General features: G+C 39.5%; 2 protein-coding genes and 3 non-coding genes across 8 annotated transcripts in view; all 5 read right to left on the bottom strand.

Moving 5' to 3' along the window:
- Positions 1-234: 234 nt before the first annotated feature.
- On the bottom strand, positions 235-8854 carry acadm (acyl-CoA dehydrogenase medium chain). Its single transcript, XM_075482847.1, has 12 exons — positions 8761-8854; positions 7561-7672; positions 7353-7450; positions 6956-7025; positions 6473-6573; positions 5644-5724; positions 4844-4974; positions 4534-4642; positions 2348-2488; positions 1632-1727; positions 1263-1511; positions 235-1174 (listed from the first exon to the last, which is right to left on the bottom strand). Exons 1-12 carry the CDS (start codon positions 8773-8775, stop codon positions 1103-1105), a joined length of 1275 nt encoding a protein of 424 aa, XP_075338962.1. The 5' UTR covers positions 8776-8854; the 3' UTR covers positions 235-1102.
- Positions 8855-12467: 3613 nt separating this feature from the next.
- Positions 12468-17786, bottom strand: part of rps8a (ribosomal protein S8a) — an 85044-nt gene continuing 79725 nt past the window's right edge. Inside the window, exons 1-6 of one of the 4 annotated variants that reach the window (XM_075482854.1) lie at positions 17222-17229; positions 14474-14580; positions 14158-14257; positions 13760-13935; positions 13259-13388; positions 12468-12624 (exon numbers count right to left, since the gene is read on the bottom strand). In XM_075482854.1, the coding sequence (XP_075338969.1) occupies positions 12515-12624; positions 13259-13388; positions 13760-13935; positions 14158-14257; positions 14474-14580; positions 17222-17225 (627 nt within the window). In that variant the 5' untranslated portion in view covers positions 17226-17229 and the 3' untranslated portion in view covers positions 12468-12514. Of the gene's footprint in view, positions 12625-13258; positions 13389-13759; positions 13936-14157; positions 14258-14473; positions 14582-15493; positions 15559-16088; positions 16094-17221; positions 17230-17786 lie in introns of those variants that run through there. The other 3 variants (XM_075482852.1, XM_075482851.1, XM_075482853.1) reach the window with 3 other exon arrangements.
- LOC142399574 (small nucleolar RNA SNORD38) lies at positions 13487-13555 on the bottom strand. Its single transcript, XR_012772879.1, has one exon. It is a non-coding gene; the product is annotated as a small nucleolar RNA SNORD38 (small nucleolar RNA).
- On the bottom strand, positions 14038-14105 carry LOC142399573 (small nucleolar RNA SNORD38). Its single transcript, XR_012772878.1, has one exon. It is a non-coding gene; the product is annotated as a small nucleolar RNA SNORD38 (small nucleolar RNA).
- LOC142399575 (small nucleolar RNA SNORD46) lies at positions 14329-14437 on the bottom strand. Its single transcript, XR_012772880.1, has one exon. It is a non-coding gene; the product is annotated as a small nucleolar RNA SNORD46 (small nucleolar RNA).

The raw sequence follows: 17786 nt of genomic DNA, 5'->3' as shown, positions 1-17786 counted from the left end.
TACACAACATGATAGAAAATAGTGCACACCTTAAACATAACACTGTGGTGAAACAATGTGTGCAGCCTGAAGCTTTTTTTTCATCCCATATAATATGCTTTTTATCCAATCTTATTGAGGTAAATATTAGACTTTGCTTAAATAGTCATCCAGCAGCAGTATACGTTTAATTTTAGGATTAATAAAGATTTTCCATTATTCATGTCTATTTTAAAAAAAAAAAAAAGACATCTCGACTGAACGGAATAATTTATTCAAAGAATGGCAAACAGACTCAAAAATCTTGTGTTGTCAGAAACTGACTTCCTACATACAGTAATACGTCATCATTACTCTGCAGAAGTTAGCTGTAAGCTGATGCCAGAGAGTTTGTCTTAAATGTGGAACCAGCAGAAGATAAATCGATCAGGTAGAAAAGACTCTTCAGAACGCATTCACTTTTCCTATTTCTACAGTCTGGTGAAGGAAGAATTTAATTTCACATTAGAAAAATCTATTTAACAAGTTTGATCTTTTAAAACAAGCGCAGAGAGTCATGCGTCAGAGAAAAGAATAAGGCATGAAGTTAAATGTTTGATCTTATGACACTTCAGAGCAGAGAAGGTGAGGAAATAAAAAGTATGAAGGTCCACCCCAAATGTGCACAATCGATCACAGACTTTGTCAACTTATCGAGTCACTCCTGGCCAAGTTTGTCAACATCATCAGCAGCAGCTTTAGTTCATCCCAGAAAGCAGCTCCAGATTAATCTTAAATAAACTGCACCTCCTATAATTAACACATTTTAAAGGAATTCATTTCCTACTGGCAGCATTTCCAACCTTCGGATTACAGAAATATGTTTACTTGGATGATAATATACTAAACTGGACGGGGTCATGTGATACTTTGTGACATAAAACGTTAACAAGGATATCGCTTGTGATACGAGACGGTGGTCTCTCCTTTCAGTCCAACGAAGCACAGCAGTATAAAACTACATTAAGGCAACAACATTTTGAGCTGCATCCTGAGTTTAAGAAGCCGGATCCATTACAGAAACAAATTATGTACAGAAAAAGCCACAAGTACATGTGTGAGATGACAAGTCAGGCAGCAGGATTCATTTCTTGAACCGTCCCAGGTGTTCTCTGGCGATAATGAGCCTTTGGATTTGAGCAGTGCCTTCGTAGATCTACAAATAAATTTTAAAAATGATTAAAACCGAGACTGAAAACAAAGTCACTGCTGGCAGCCATCAGATCCACAACATCGTCGCTCACCTGGTAGATCTTGGCGTCTCTCATCAGTTTCTCCACTGGGTACTCGGTGTTGAAGCCGTTGCCTCCAAACACTTGGACGGCATCTGTGGCCACCTGGTTGGCGATGTCGCCGGCGAAAGCCTTGGCGATGGAGGCATAGTAGGTGTTTCTGCGGCCCTGATCCACTTCCCAAGCGGACCGCTGGTACGCCATCCTGGCTAGTTCCACCTTCATGGCCATCTCAGCCAGGAGGAACGACACGGCCTGATGCTGCAAAACAGAAGACAGGAAGCTCATTCTTCTGTTTTTAAAAACAGAATTTCAACTAAAGATGATGTGTATCAGCCTATAAAATCTTCTGATAAATGTACAATGTCAGCGCCAACAAACCTCAGCAATAAGTTTGCCGAAGGTCCTCCTCTCCAGGGCGTAGCTGGTGGCTTCATCGAGGGCCCTCTGTGCCAGGCCGGTTGCTCCTGCCGCCACCTACATGGCAACGAGCACATTAGTCAAGTTAAAAACTCCATTGAAAAATTAAATTACACTTGGGGTATTGTTCTGGATTGTGTGTTTTAAATGTCCTTTCAATTAGTATTAGTGTACATCTTATTTTGTTTAAAGAGAAAAATACCTGAAGCTCATTAGTTCTTATGTCCACAGAGACCTCTGAGGTGAAGCTAAAGTTCCCATTAAACGTATTATTGGGATGATAAAGGCAGCTCATTAGCCATGTTCTGTAAGATAAACTGCGGTAGATAAGAGCTGCATGAGCGGTAGATAAGAACTGCATGAGCTTCAGCTTTTCAGAGTCATTCGTTGAGTTAATATGTTGCAATGATCTGATCACAAGTGGCAGCTCTTTGTGTCACTGTTGCACTTTACATGCCTCATTCATCAAAAATTATCACTTGAGATCAGACTCCGTTTCCCAGCCTTGTATACAAATAGTAACCCATCACACAGTCGACTGTTGGCCACCAACTAAGTGAAAGAAAGGGGCGATGAAAAAGATGAAATAAAATCCGTTTCATTCCTCTGCTCTGATCTCAAACACATTGCACGCAGGTTCTTCAGATGCTGAGTTCAGTCACAGCTGGAGAACTTACTGGTGGCCTGGTGTTGTCAAAAGCACCCATGGCAATTTTGAAGCCAGCTCCCTCTGTAAGCAGGACATTCTCCTTCGGTATCCTCACATCTTCAAATGTGATTCCTCTGGTGTCCGAACACTTCTGGCCCATGTTCATCTCCTGCGGACACAAAGCAAGCATGACAAACCGTTAACCTGCAGTGCCCGTTCAACAGAAGCCCCAAACTGCTAACATCTGGCTCTAGCAGAGCCTACACCACGCTGAATACAATCCAGACTCTTCTCATGTGTTGTTCCACGATGGTGGAATGACCTACAGAGTGAAACCAGAGAAGAGGCGTCGCCATCTATCTTCAAGAAACTGTTGAAGACCCAGCTCTTCAGAGAGCATCTCCTACCCTGTACTTCCCCACCTCTTTCTGTGCTTCCCCCTATCACCCCATCTTGACTGAAAGCGAGCGAGCGATTGATTAAAAAGTGATAAATTAAAAAAAATAAGAATTTTTAAAATAAAAATTTAAAAAAGAAAGAAAGAAAGAAATAAAAACTACATAAATAAAAAAAAATATATATACATTTTTTTTATTTATTTATTTTTTAAATCACCCCATTTCTCTATTTGGACGACATTTCGCGGTGGCGTCCCGCCCCTAAACACTTCTTATTGGTTGAAATGAACATGCCGTTTCCTGTTGACAAGCTAGTCAACAGGTTAAAAACATTTCTCTTTCGGTGTGCTTATGGTTGAGTTTATAGCTTTCTTTTTCCCCTCTTCTTTGATTGCTTTTAACTGTGTTTTTAATTTTTATTCTATTTTTTTTCTCTTTAAATTGCTGCTTTATGCTGTTCTTTTAAATGCCTTGTCTTTATGTAAAGCACATCGAGTTGCCTGTGGTATGAAATGCGCTATATAAATAAAGATGCCTTGCCTAGTCAGCAACAGGTCAGCATCACTCGGGGAATAATGGACGAGGAGAAGCGGATGGAACAGCACCCAATGGTTTGTGCCACCAAACACCCGTACCACAAAGATCTGAACCGAAGGGAGGCCGCATGGGCGGTAATCGCTCGGTGTGTCAAGTGAGTACTTTCTGAACCAATAGAATCACTCCCGACAAAATCGTCAAGCTGCAGATCAGGAAACCCTCGCGAAATTTCGTCGTTGTATCACGTCAGTTTCGCTCGCTTTCAGTCAGGATGGGGTGTGTGTCTGCACCCGTCACCTCTGACAGAGCCTGACTAGTGGTTTTCCTTCTATGTAGCTTATTGTTAGCTTTGATGTTAGCTGCATTGTTATATCCTCGTTTGTAAGTCGCTTTGGATGAAAGCATCTGCCAAATGCATAAACATCTTCTGTGCATTCTGAAAAAGTTTAATCGGCTTTCATGACTTTGATTTGATTTTTTTAAAACCTGCTTCAGCTCAGCACCAATGAGTACACAACACCTGGGTGTACTTGCTAATCTTCTGAGGATGCTGCACCTGGAGCAGCAGATAACAGACACGGCTCACACGGGAGCTCTGAAACTGACGGCAACAAATCTGACAAAAAGAAACGAGACTCCTCGTCCCAATGTTTGAAGCTGAAGTCGGTGGTCAACGGTAGTAAACTAGCCTTGTTATCTCATAGAGTCCCGATTATCAGAAACACAGCTGTCAGGATACACTGTAATGCCGTCCCTTTGTGTTGTCATAGTAACACGTGCGTCCTAAGCTTTATTCGTCAGAACAGTGATGATAAACCCAGTGTCAGCTAGGCTTTAAACAGCTTGTCTTAGTGGGTGTACCAGCGTAAAAAAAAAAAAAACAGTAAGATACACACCAAGAGTAAGACAGACTGTCCTGGTTGGACAGCAGATGTTCTACGATAAATTAGATAGCACTCATGTCTCCTTTTAATCATTAAGCAAACAAGTTTTTGTTTTCATCTCATGCTTATCACATACTACATGCAAGTGTACTGTACATGCACAGCTCCAGCTGACATGGCAACTAAAACTCCTGAGTTTGTTACAGAAAGCTTAATAGATTTCATCTGGGTCCGTCTGCAGAGGAAATTCAGTTTTTTTTTCTTCTTTTTAATCCTCTAATTAAACATGGAAGGATTCTTCCTCAGCAGGTTAAACCACACAGCTGCTTAACTGAACAGATCCTGTTTCCATATAAATTAGATTTGAAAATAAACCAGCAAAAACCTCATCTTACCTTCCTTCCTACTTGAATTCCTGGAGTGTCGGCATCGACAATGAAGCCAGTAAAGGCCTTACTGGTTGGACATTTGGGATCTGGGTTGGTGCGAGCAAGGAGGAAATACCTTGGAAAATACAAGATGTAGAAATGATCAAATATGCACACAAAAATGGTTCAGAAGTATTCTACATAGAATCAACCTTCCATTGAAAAGTTCAGCTTCACTGCCTCCAAACAGACGGCATGAATGATTCCTCTTTAAAACATGGAATTAACTGAACAACGTGACCTTCCTGAGAGCAGAATAAGAGCAGTGAGCACGCACCAGTTAGCTTTCCCTCCGTTGGTGATCCACATCTTCTGCCCGTTAACAACATACTCGTCGCCCACCTTCACAGCTTTGGTCTTGAGGCTGGCCACGTCGGAGCCCGCCCCGGGCTCAGTGACGCAGTACGCCTGCCAAACACCAAAGGCAAAGAGAGTCAAGGTCTGATCTGAAGCAAGTTACAGCCGCACCTTTTACAATTTTACCACCACACAACTACTAACATGCCGTTTTATGCTGAAAAATAGATTTAAAAAGAGCAAGAATCTGATCGTCAGTGTGAAAATTCAGTTTTTAGCAGCATGTTAAGAAATTCTGATGAAACTTATTAAAACAAGAGACAGAAACGTCTTCATCGCCTCATTTAAAGCTGTTCACATTCGATCCTTTTGCTGCCATCAAGGGAAAAAAAAGCCGACTTCATTTCCCAGAGCTTTAGGATGTCTTTTTTTGTCAGAGTGGAATTAATTCTTATATTACAGACCCTTTCCCGTTTTAGTTTAATGTTTGCTTCGGTTCAGTAAATGCCAGGTTCACTGTCAGTGGTGAAGGAAGCACAGCCAGCGATAGCATAGAGTAAAGATACTAGTAGAAGTAAAATCCCTACAATTCTACTTGTGCCAAAGTACCTTAATATTACCAACAAAATGGAGTTAAAGCAAATCTCAGAGGCCGTGGCAACTCGAATAAATAGGACTTAAAAAGAGCAACATTTGCTCTGACAACAGAGCAACAGACACAGAAAAGCAGATTTAAGTGTGCTTAAGTAAACCTTTTTAGTCAAAGTACAAAACACTTACACACATCAGAGGCTCCTCGGTCATCCTTCCCAAATATTTCTTCTTCTGAGCATCATTACCCGCAATAATAACGGGCATTTGCTGTGAGACAGAACAGGAAACAAGTTTATTCTAAGTGAGCTTCAATATCCATATCCACTGTTATGGGTTATGTGACATATCATAGCACAGATTTAATCGAGTCATTGCAGGTGAAACCCAGCATTTCATTTAAATATATAAATATATATAATTTCAGAGCGTTAATGCATTTGGGCCTAATAAAAAAACAAAAAACCTGACTGTTTAAAAGGCAGGGAGGGAAAACTAACTAAAGAAGAACCAAGCAAATGTATTTCAGATATGACCTACAACAAAGTACTCGCTTATTTCAGTTGCTTTTACACTTCACACACACAAAAAAACAAAAAAATCATCCAATTAGAGCAGAAGGAGCAAAGTCTTTATATAAAGTAAACTGAACCTCCCTGGAAAAAAAAAAAAGTCTAAACTCAAACTAAAATGAATAAAGAGAACAAAAGCAGTGAGGTCTACACAAACTCATCGTCATCTTTACTCGTGCTGCTCACTGTGTTACATGTTAAAAGTCTATCATTTTGTCATCTTAATTTTCTCTTTTTCGCTAATTCATCTCCCGTCAGTGTATCTCAGAGGAATTCCTCCTGAACTGGCTCAGCTTTCTTCAAGTTTTTACTTTTCCTAATTAGAATACAGTTCTACAGACAGATTGATTTAAGACTTGGATGACCTTAGAACAAGATAAAAACGAAAATATAACCAAGCAAAATAAAGAATTACTGGAAACTCAAAAACTAAAAGACAAACTTACTCCCAGAGAGTTTGCCTCCATGGCGGTCTGCATCCCCGTGCAGGCGTAAGCCAGCTCCTCTGTGATGAGGCAGCTGTCAAAGATGGACAAGCCTATCCCACCTGAGTACAAAGAATAGATCAAAATAAGCTCAGACGCTCAGTTACTCTGTAGAAATGAAAAGTGTCCATTGACACGATAAAAATAAAACCAAACCATTGTACATTCAACATGTTGCATCGATGTTCATCTTTTTGTCTTACAGGTTCCAGTCATTCATTTAGTTAAATATGAGAAGCATTTACATTGTTGGTGATTAGAAATGTTATTCTTTTTGGGGTTTTTTTTTTTTTTTTGCAACTACCACCACACACACATCTCTGGTCTTGTTACTTATGGCTTATTGGCTTATGCTCGACACCGATTGCCAAAAACTTACATAAGAAAAACTTCAGGAGGAAGAGTAAGGTGTTACTTTAAAGTTTAAACTAGTTAACAACTTACCATATTCCTGAGGAATGTGACCATTCACAAGACCAAGCTCCCATGCTTTCTTGATGATGGGGAACGGATACTGTGAAAGACATTTTAGAATTGGACTGACTTGTAATGCAAGCTGAACAGCTAAATTTGACAAAAACAAAAGCACATTGGTTTTGCCCTTGAGCGGAATTACTCTGCTAAACTTCACTGCATGCGTTTTAAATCCTGCCAACACGACATAACAGAATTTAATAAGATTATTAATCAAAAGGAGCCCCTATCACCATCTGCAAAGTATTTACATTCGACTTCTTGCATGCTGTTTAAAGGCAGAAATGGTTTTGAAAATGTACAAAAACAGAAAATTATTTAAAAGGGTCTGATGTCAAACAATACAAGGCACATCTGCAATACTCACTTCGCCACTTCTGTCGTAAGCGGCTGCAACAGGGACCATCTCTTCACGTGCAAACCTCCTCGCCAGCAGCTGGAATTCCTTCTGCTGCTCCGTCATCTCTGCAGGTCAAACCATCGGCTTAGCCCCACCTCACAAACCACTTAACAAACACAACGAACAGGTGGAACAGTTGTATATCGCATACCCTTTAAAGTCAAGTCCTACTCACCGAAAGAGAAACCAAGGGATCCTGCTTCGCGGCTGGGGGCCCCTGGAGCTCTGGCTGCAGCAGCGCTGGTGCTCTGCAGACGGATGCCAGACTGCAGACTGGCTCTGAAGGCCTGCGTGTTGGTGGAGATCAGTACTGAAAGTCACCTTCACACCTTTGATAGTTTCAATAGCACCCCTTAGAAAAGCACTGGTTGTTGTTCATGAGCTGCAGGATCATAGTCTGAAACACACTTGTATGCTTCTTCATCTCAGAAAAGACAAGAAATGTTGACTTCTGCCTCATTCTTTTATATGTAGGGGGCCGTTGGCCTTGTTAAAAAGGAGATGGTTCACTCTGTGGGGGGACTATCTGTAAGTTTGTCTTTTTGGGGAATCATGGGAAGGACTCATGTACACGAACACTATTAAGGCCAGCCTGACTGCCACAATGTAAATTATTATATTATGTATATAGTAAAGGAAAGTGCCCCCAGTGTTAACGCATGAAAACTCATTTTGACTCCTCACAGTTGAACTAAAATAACAAAGAGCATGGAAGAAACTGGTTATATCTGTGGAGACATGATCAAAATGGACTGACATTACCCCTCTTCTTCACATTAGATCAAGACTGAATGAAAAAGTCAACCTAATCAAATCTATATTAGAGAGTTTCAGACAAACAATATCAAAAGATATTATACTTTGGACAGGTTCTGTTCAGCTAAACCTTTAATTATCTTTGTGAAAACACACAATCAACAAAAAAAACGGTACTATACTGCATTGTACTCCCTATATGTAGTCTTACTGACATTAAAAGTACTATGAAGAGTTTAATTATTGTTCAAATGACACCAATGACAACACAAATAGTTTCACTGGACCTTCACAGACCTTGGGGTTGTCAAAGATTGCCACGGCTGGTAAGAGTTGATATTTCGACGGGAAACAAGCACATAGCTCCATAAATTTGATACAAGATGATTTAAATACATCTTGATCTTCAAGTGCAAGCTAAATATTATCGTTCACCTACGACAAACTATGTTTTATAGTGGTTGCAGCCTTTTGTTAGCTAATGATAGCCTGTGACGTAACCACCAAACCTCTCGATGTCTTCCGAAAAACAAACAAAAATCCGGCTGAAATCTTTAATTAGTTCAATCTATAAAAACATAAAGGTAAATGATAGCTAATGTAAAAAAAAAAAACCTACCTTATTGAGCATCATTGTTACGATCGTGTTGAACCTATAGCATAAACAGAACAAACTGGTCGCTAACCCTGCCCCACATCTACATTAACACCCGTTCAGCCAATCACAGCAGAGGGGTTGGTCACGTGTCATCACTCGGCATCCGCAACATGACTTTTGCCCCAGTTTTCGTTACCTAACGAGCTTCACCTCGTCTGTTTATAGGTTTTTACTCAGTATTATGGAAAATACAATCTTCAATATATATAAATCAGGATCACAATATCACGTAATAATGCAGGTCAATCTGTGTTTGAATAGATTTAATCTAAATGCAATGGCACTAATATCAGTTTCAATTCAATTCAGTTTGTTTATATAGCGCCACATCACAACAAATGTCATCTCAAGGGACTTCAATGATACAATCCAATTCAAGCCAATTAGAGACCAATTCATTGTAATCAAATCCAATTAAATCCAATGCATTAAATTTCAAATTAGTTCAATTATTTTATACAAAGCCATAATAATTTAACCCAGACATGACAGAAAAGATACACACGATAATTCAACACAAACAAGAGACATCGCAAATAAAATAAATAAAAGACTTAAAGTGACTGCAAACACTAAGCGTCCATAAAATTATTCAGACTAACATTAATCACATATAAATGGCACATATGACCAATCTTAAAATAACTCATTTAAAAGTGCAAAATCCCACTAGGGGACATTGACTCGTCTCAGAAAGTTATTGTACAGACAATCAGTTTAAATTGACTATTTTTAAAACAAAAGACTCAAAATTAAGACAGTGATTGAAAAAAGAAAAAAAGGGCTCAACACAATCCCTAAATGACACGTTTTTATAATTAATCACAGGATCTAATAGTCTAACCATACTTAGATAACCTGTTACAGAACTGTGCTGAGGTGCGTGGACACTGCGGGGCACCCAGAGGACACGTATTCTGACTGCACTGCAGAGCTGCAAGTCTGCCAGCAGAGGGCGTGAATCTTACCTCAAACCCTGAGACAACCATGAACATGAAAGGACTTAAAATAAAATAAATTGATTCTTGCTTCAGTTGTATGTATGGACATCGATAGCTGAGTGTAAACTAATGAGTCTTTTGGAAGATTTTGATACTGGTCAAAGAGCTCTGATCAAATAAATCACAAAAATAGCAGATAGGTATGCTGGAGGGGATTTTTTTTTAACCCCAAAACTGCATTTATTCAGTTAAACAAGCACTTATGTAGAACTGGAATCAACAATTCAATAAATCACAGCCTTGTGCTTAATTAAGGAAGGTAATTAGTCAGAAGAGGTTGGCTCCTTGGTATAATTCACAGCTGCGTGCTTTAAAGCAGACTGAAAGAAAGCTGGAGAGACAGTGGCGTTACTCTAATTTTAAGAGTCTCAATTAGTCTGGAAAGATAGTTTAATAACGTATAAGAAAGCCCTTCGTAAAGCTAGAACTGCTTATTATTCATCATTGATAGAAGAGAATAAGAACAATCCCAGGTTTCCTTTCAGCACTGTAGCCAGTCTGACTAAGAGTCCGAGCTCTGCTGAGCCAGGTATTCCTTTAACTCTCAGCAGTGATGATTTCATGAGCTTCTTTATTAATAAAATTGTTTCTATTAGAGAGAAGATTGATGGAGTCCTTCCCACTATTATCAGTGATGTTTCATCAAGTACAGCAGCTTTAGAAGTATCTTTAGAACCTGATTTGTATTTAGACGGCTTCTGTCCAGTTGATCTCTCTGAACTAACGACAGCAATAGTCTCTTCTAAACCATCAACTTGTGTTTTAGACCCAATCCCAACCAGACTGTTCAAGGAGGTTTTCCCATTAATTTACACTTCCATATTGGATTTGATCAATCTGTCTTTGTTGACAGGATATGTACCTCAGACTTTTAAGGTTGCTGTAATTAAACCTTTACTTCAAAAACCTACTCTTGATTCAGAAGTGTTGGCTCATTATAGACCTATATCCAATCTCCCTTTTATGTCTAAAGTTCTTGAAAAAATAGTTGCAGCTCAGCTTTGTGATCACTTACACAGAAATAATCTGTTTGAAGAGTTCCAGTCAGGATTCAGAGTGCATCATAGCACAGAAACAGCACTGGTGAAAGTTACCAATGATCTCCTCTTAGCCTCTGATAGCGGACTTGTGTCTGTGCTTGTCCTGTTGGATCTCAGTGCTGCATTTGATACGGTCGATCACAGTATCTTATTACACAGACTTGAACATGTTATTGGGATTAAAGGAACTGCCTTAGGTCGGTTTAAGTCATATTTATCTGATAGATTTCAGTTTGTTCTTGTAAATGAAGAATCTTCCTCACACACCAGAGTAAGTCATGGAGTTCCTCAGGGTTCTGTGCTTGGACCGATTCTTTTCCCTTTATACATGCTTCCATTAGGTAACATTATTAGACAGCATGGCATACATTTCTATTGCTATGCTGATGATACCCAGCTGTACTTATCTATAAAACCAGATTAACCCAATATGTTGGTCAGACCACAAGCATGTCTTAAAGACATAAAGACCTGGATGACTCAGAACTGTCTGCTTCTAAATTCAGACAAAACTGACAAATCTTTGGACCCGAGCGCTCTAGGGTGAAATTGTCTAGCTATATAGTTACTCTAGATGGTATTTCCTTGGCTTCTAGTTCTGCAGTGAGGAACCTTGGAGTTATTTGTTACATTTGACTCGCATATAAAACAGGTTTCTAGGACTGCTTTCTTTCATCTTCGTAATATTGTTAAAATCAGGAACATCTTGTCTCAGAGTGATGCAGAAAAACTAGTCCATGCATTTGTTACTTCCAGATTGGACTACTGTAATTCTTTATTATTGTGCTGTCCACATGTGACATTGTGGTCATTAACTCGTGTTTACCTGTTCCAACAGATATCCTTTGAATGGCGTTACAGTGGTTTTCCCCCTCTTTTCTGTCTTCTCAAACCCCAGCTGGTCGAGGCGGGTGGCCACCCTTCCTGAGTCTGGTTCTGCCAGAGGTTTCTTCCCGTTTAAAGGGAGTTGTTTCTCTCCAGTCACCTCAAGCATGCTCAGGACAGGAGATAGGACTGAAGACAAGTTTCAGTGCAATCTGTTGGTTTCCTTAACTAGGAAATAGTTTTTGAATCGACTCTATATGAATAAATTTGATTTTATAAATAATTATAATGAATTGAATTCCAATTGGCTTGAATTGGACTTTATTATTTAAGTGCCTTGAGATGACATTTGTTGTTTTTGGCGCTATATAAATAAAAATGAATCACAGGGATCTATCCAGAATGGGTTGAAAGTAGCAGTTTGAAGTAAGTGTTTTTTTTTTTTTAGATTTCCTTTGACTAATAGGGAAACAGTTTTCAACCAAAGCAGCAACCTGAGATATAGCTTCCCTCGAATTACAAAACATACAAGCTTGAAGTAACTTTGTGTAAAGTGAGTTTTAAGTTCAGTCAGTGCTTATACCAAGTCAAAGATGACTTTTCCTCACACATCACTTTTCTCAGCTGCTATTTACAGCATGTGAACCAAGTAGTTTAAAAGGAAAGGTCAGAATCTCATTCCATTTGCTTCATTCATCAAAAACTATTGAATCCTTTAAAAAATATTAGGCTATTTTTCTCCTCCTCTGGTTATATAAAATAACTGACTTCAGATGCACTGATAAATAAAGCAGCGACAGCAGACAGTGGGACAGTTGGATTTTATTGACGTATCAAACAGCTGTACATCTATTTGCCTTTCTTGGCCTTGATCTTCCTCAGGTAGAACTCGAGCTCCTTGCCCTCCAGGATGTAGCCGTCTGCCCTGCCGCACTGGCCGGGTCTGGAGGCGATGCAACCTGCAGGAAAAGAAAGAAACAAATCAGATGAACAGGCATCAGGAAATGTTTGCAGCTTGAAGGTGAAATATTTACACCGACACCACCATCTGGTCACAGACTACTACAGGGGACATTTCAGATTTAGAGGTTCTCAAGGTTCAGAGCTCATCGATGATCAATTCCTCCTCCTACAGTAAGCAAGTCACATTCAAATATGATATGCCACAGGATTCAGAGATCACTACAAAAATCCATCTCATTGACTCGATTCTACAGTCTTTAAAAAAAAACAAATCAACGGTTCCTAATTATGAAAATGTTCAAGTAAAACAAAGGTTGATGACATCTGAAGCCCCGAGAGACCTACAGGAGACAACCAATCAGATGCATTCTTTCAAATGAACTGCTTCAAATGACTGCTACCTTCTGTGCCTCATTTGTCGAGTTAAAAATGTCAGTATTTGTTTTGTGCCACACCTTTCAGAATTATCTGCAACCTTTGGTTTTAGTTGTAATTTCATAACTCTGGAAATTAAAAATGAGGTTCCATTTGTGTATGTGTTTCTAGGTTTATGAAAGGACAACTTTCACTGTGAAGCCCCTTGAGTTGCACAACTGAATGATCTTAAGTTGAGCTGATTAAAGGACTCACCGAGCAGCTTGCCCTGCTGGAACTGCTCCTCCAGGAGAGTGCTGATCTTGGCCGTCTTTTTACGGTCATCGTACTTCTTCTGGGTCTTCTTTGACCTCTTCTTGTTCAGGACCTCCTCTTCCTCAGGTGTCTGCAATGGGAGAGGAAATTGAACTCATTTAAACAATGTCAAACACACCTCCGTTGCCATGTGAAAGACATCGATGTAAATGTAAAAGCGCAGCAGTCTTTCTCAGAGTCACTGATATCACCACTTCCATTCAGTAGCAGAACTGGACAAAGTTATCTTCATGGAAAGAAACACTGCGTCAGGTACTTCACGTTAAGAGCTTATGTTTAATTTCACTACATTGTTGTTTCACATTAGACTGATCCATTCAGAAATGATGAAAGTTTTCACCTCGAACTTGCCTGCTATGGACTTAAATTTAATCTATACAGATAATCCAGAGCTAGCACACCAGGTTGCACATAATTACAGTTTGAAAGCATTTCACGTACCAGTTTGGCTCCCTTCTTGCGTCCCAGAGGAGTGGCGTAGTGGGCCTCATACCACTGCCTGTAGGGAAGGCTGTCAACGAGGACAATGCAGTTCTTCACCAGGGTCTTGGTCCTGACCAGCTCGTTGTTGGAGGCGTTGTAGACCACATCGATGATCCTGGTCTTACGTGTGCAGCCTGCGTACACAAAGTCAAGCATTTTGAGAACAAGAACGTCACCCTGTTTTAACACTTGACAACTTTCTTTCTTTTTTTTTTTTTAATTGTTAATACACCATCTTTCTCAGAGTCACTAATATCATCACTTGCATTCAGTAGCAGAACTGGACAAGGTATCATCACAGAAAGATACAGAGCAGCGGCATCAGAGAACTTAGTAGGCGTTGTTGAGAAACTTACACTCAGAGCCCCATGAGAAGTTTCCAACGTCTATCCTCAGAGCACGGTACTTCTTGTTGCCACCACGGACCCTCACTGTGTGGATGCGACGAGGTCCGATCTATAAAAAGAACATCTCATTAACGCAGAGAAACAACAGTGAGAGTACAAAAAGTAACAGTTGTGTACCGATGCGTGTCAGTGTAACTATGACGAATCCTAACATTGGTAAGCCCAAAGCTTTGAACCAACACGGCTCAAAAACAGACCTACCTAAGGTCGTGTTTTCATCATCCACGCAACACCACTTTTTATAATTCCTGCAGTTTTCACTCACCTTTGTGTTTGCAGGAGGACGACCGAGCTCATACTTCCTTTTCTTGTGGTAGGGCTTGCGTTTACCGCCGGTCTTGCGGCGTTTATGCCAGTTGTCCCTTGAGATACCTGCATGAGCGAAAAGGAAACAAGGTGTTAGACCACTGAATCAATCGCCAGAAATTCGGAGCAATAAATTACTTTGAGCTTGAGTGATCAGTTCTCCAAGGTAGGTTGTCCGCATTATATATTCGGATTCCGCTTTAAGAGTTTCATCACATCACTCAAGCAGTAACTACTATCTGTGGCTAAATGACAAATCCGTCACGTGGTCGACCTCCAGATCATAATAATGACATTTTCAACCAAACTTAAGACTTTTTAAGACGACAGAACTAAGAACAACAATAATATTTCAGTAAAAATGACAAAGCCTTGCAGCAGAAGCGCGGCCTTAAGGAAACGCGCATGCAGGTATAACTACTAAAACTGGCTACTGTTGACTACATGATTACACACTAATATAAAATATAATATAAAAATCATTCAAATTGACCCCGAACCCACAAACAAATCGTGTATTAAATGGTTTTCCCCATGCGTTTCAAATCAGCAGCATGACACGATCACGACAGGCATGCTAACTAATGCTAACACACTCTTCGATGGCCATACACCTCCAAGTTTTTAAAAGAAATATTTTCAAAACTACCCCCATATATCTGATACACTGCAATACCAATCCTTGCTCAAGCTAAAAAAAAGACTCAAACCTCACTATTAATTGACAGTTTTCATCCACTCTACAGCATGAGCAGCTAACTACATGGCCATAGAGAGCAGCCATCTTGTAGCCTTTCTGAAATCCACTGCAAATTACTTCATTAAAACTAAATATCATGAATCTAGACAACAAAGTTAGAGGTATATCAATTCAAATAACAGTTAGCTTTAGTTCAGCAAACCATTTTAGGAATATCCCTTGGTAAAAACGTCAGATGGAGAAAGATTCTGCCTCCGACCCAAGCATGAAAACACGTACCCATTCTCAGGCGCCGGCTAGAAAGAGGAATCGCAAAGGCTCATGGGGAGGTTTGAACCCAGGAGATCTCGCGAGAAAGAACGAGGTTTTCGTTTTCACGACTAAAAAGTTGCACCTCGTGAATATCTTTGATTTATATTAAAATGTTTAACGAGACTCGTGTTTAATTTTTCACGTGTCATGACTTAAACGATTCTTAGAAATCATACATTTAAATATAAATTTAGTATAATGTTAGTTTTTAACTATTTTTTTCATTTTAATTCTGGCTGTTACAATTATGTTTATGACAGATTAAGAAATTAAATAAATAAATAAAACCAACAAATTTACACTGAAAAATCCGTTTGTTTTTAAAAAACTAGATTTGTATGATTCTGACTGAGTTCTGTCTCATGCACAGAAAAATCAATAGATAAACTAGAGTACAAAGTAACTAAATACGAATTAGTTTTACATTATGAATTTTTTCTATAATTTAAGCTTTTAAAATAGTCTTGATGAGTATTTTTCATACTTTAAGGTTTTTCAAAGTTTTTTTCTTTGGACATTGGTTGCTTTTTCTCTTATTTTCAGTCCAGTTGTTGTACTCGACCATTCTCAGATGAATGTACTTTTTTTGTTGCCAGTGTTAAGCCGTGTAACACTGAATGAAACACACAAGCATAGAAAGTTATCCAACTCAAGGGATGAACCAGTGTTTAGTCAACATATAACAAACAACAGTCTGTCACAAACTGGCACATAATTTGATCTAATTTCTATTATTGCATCTATCAAAAGTACCAAAGATAACAGCTTGACAGATATTTTGCCTGAACAAGGTGATACCCAAAGAGCCATTAGCTAAAAACTTGGAATATGGCAGCAGTGTGCCTTCAAAAATAATCTGAGAAAACTTGATAAATAGAGGAAGAAGCGTTGAGTTCACTGAAGCCTCTTTAGAAATGGTTTCAATGGAAGGGTGGCTGTCAAGAAGCCATTCTTAAGGAAGGGAAACAGGGAGAAAAGGCTGAGCTGTGCCAAAGGACACAAGAAGTGGGCTGAAAATCAGTGGCAACAGGTCTGATGGAGGGATGAATCCTCCCCAGAGCTCGGAGCTAAACATTACTGAAGCAGTGTGGGATCATGCTGGCAGAGAACGGAACAAAAGGCATCCCACATCCAAAGAAGAGCTTTGGGATGTCCTTCAAGAAGCCAGGAGAACTATTCCTGAAGACTCCTTAAAGAAAGGACAGAAAGCTTTTCTAAGATGGTTCAGGCTGTGTTGTAGTATAAAGGTCTCATCATTGTCTCATCAGAGACAAACAAACTAAGGATATGGATTGCTGGAACCATGTCCTGTGATCTGATGACACCAAGATGAACAAATTTGCTTTCGATGGTGTCAAGCCTGTGTGGTGGTAAAAAGTGATTTGTACAAAGAAAAGTGCCCCATGCTTAAAGTCAAGCATAGTAGTGGGAGTGACATGGTTTGGGGCTGTATGGATGCCATCAACAGTAGGAAGCTGAATTTCACCAAAAGAAACATGCTTGTCAACATGTACTGTGACTACTGAAGCAGATCATGATACTCTCCATAGGATTTCAGTCAAATCTCACACACGTCTCTTTTAGCCTGGTGCAGACTCAAAATGTAAAATTTCAATGTAAGGCAAGGATGAAACGCACAACGATGACCTCCCTTTTAATGCCTTTTCATTTCATGACATTTCGGGCCAACACGGCCCATTCTCAGGGAGTTTAACATAGGGGTGTACTCACTTTTGCACCAGCATAATTTCACAAAAATGGACAAATATGTCATTTAAGTTATATTGTTGACCTTTCTTTTCTGTTGTAAGCTGAACAGATGTTGTATTAAACTTACTCTATGCACGTTTTGGGAATAACTTGTGTGTGTATTAAAATATTGTTCAAAATGTTACTTTTCAACAGGGGTGTACTCATTTTCACTGTGCACTGTAGCATCCATAATTTACCCAACTTATTGCACTTACTCTAGCACTAGTTATGCTCTTAGCTGTTTGGTTTTGGAAGGAAATGCACTTATGATTTCTTGTTACCTGAAGTTCTTTTGCCTACCGATGTTGAACACACTTATTGTAAGTTGCTTTGGATAAGAGCGTCTGCAAAATGACCGTAATGTAATGTAATGTAATAATTTTGAACCACCTCCAGTGTTTTCGGTCCACGCTGCATCTGCTGTTGTGGTCCTTGATCCGCCGTTAATCGCTCCGAAGCTTCTTCAGCTTAATGCGACACCGGCTCGCGGTCCGGTTGAAACCACTCT

Source organism: Odontesthes bonariensis, chromosome 14, assembly GCF_027942865.1.
Source record: "Odontesthes bonariensis isolate fOdoBon6 chromosome 14, fOdoBon6.hap1, whole genome shotgun sequence".
Classification (NCBI taxonomy): domain Eukaryota; kingdom Metazoa; phylum Chordata; class Actinopteri; order Atheriniformes; family Atherinopsidae; genus Odontesthes; species Odontesthes bonariensis.
The sequence above is the reverse complement of the archived record's forward strand: the minus strand, read 5'-3'. Positions and strand labels throughout refer to the sequence as shown.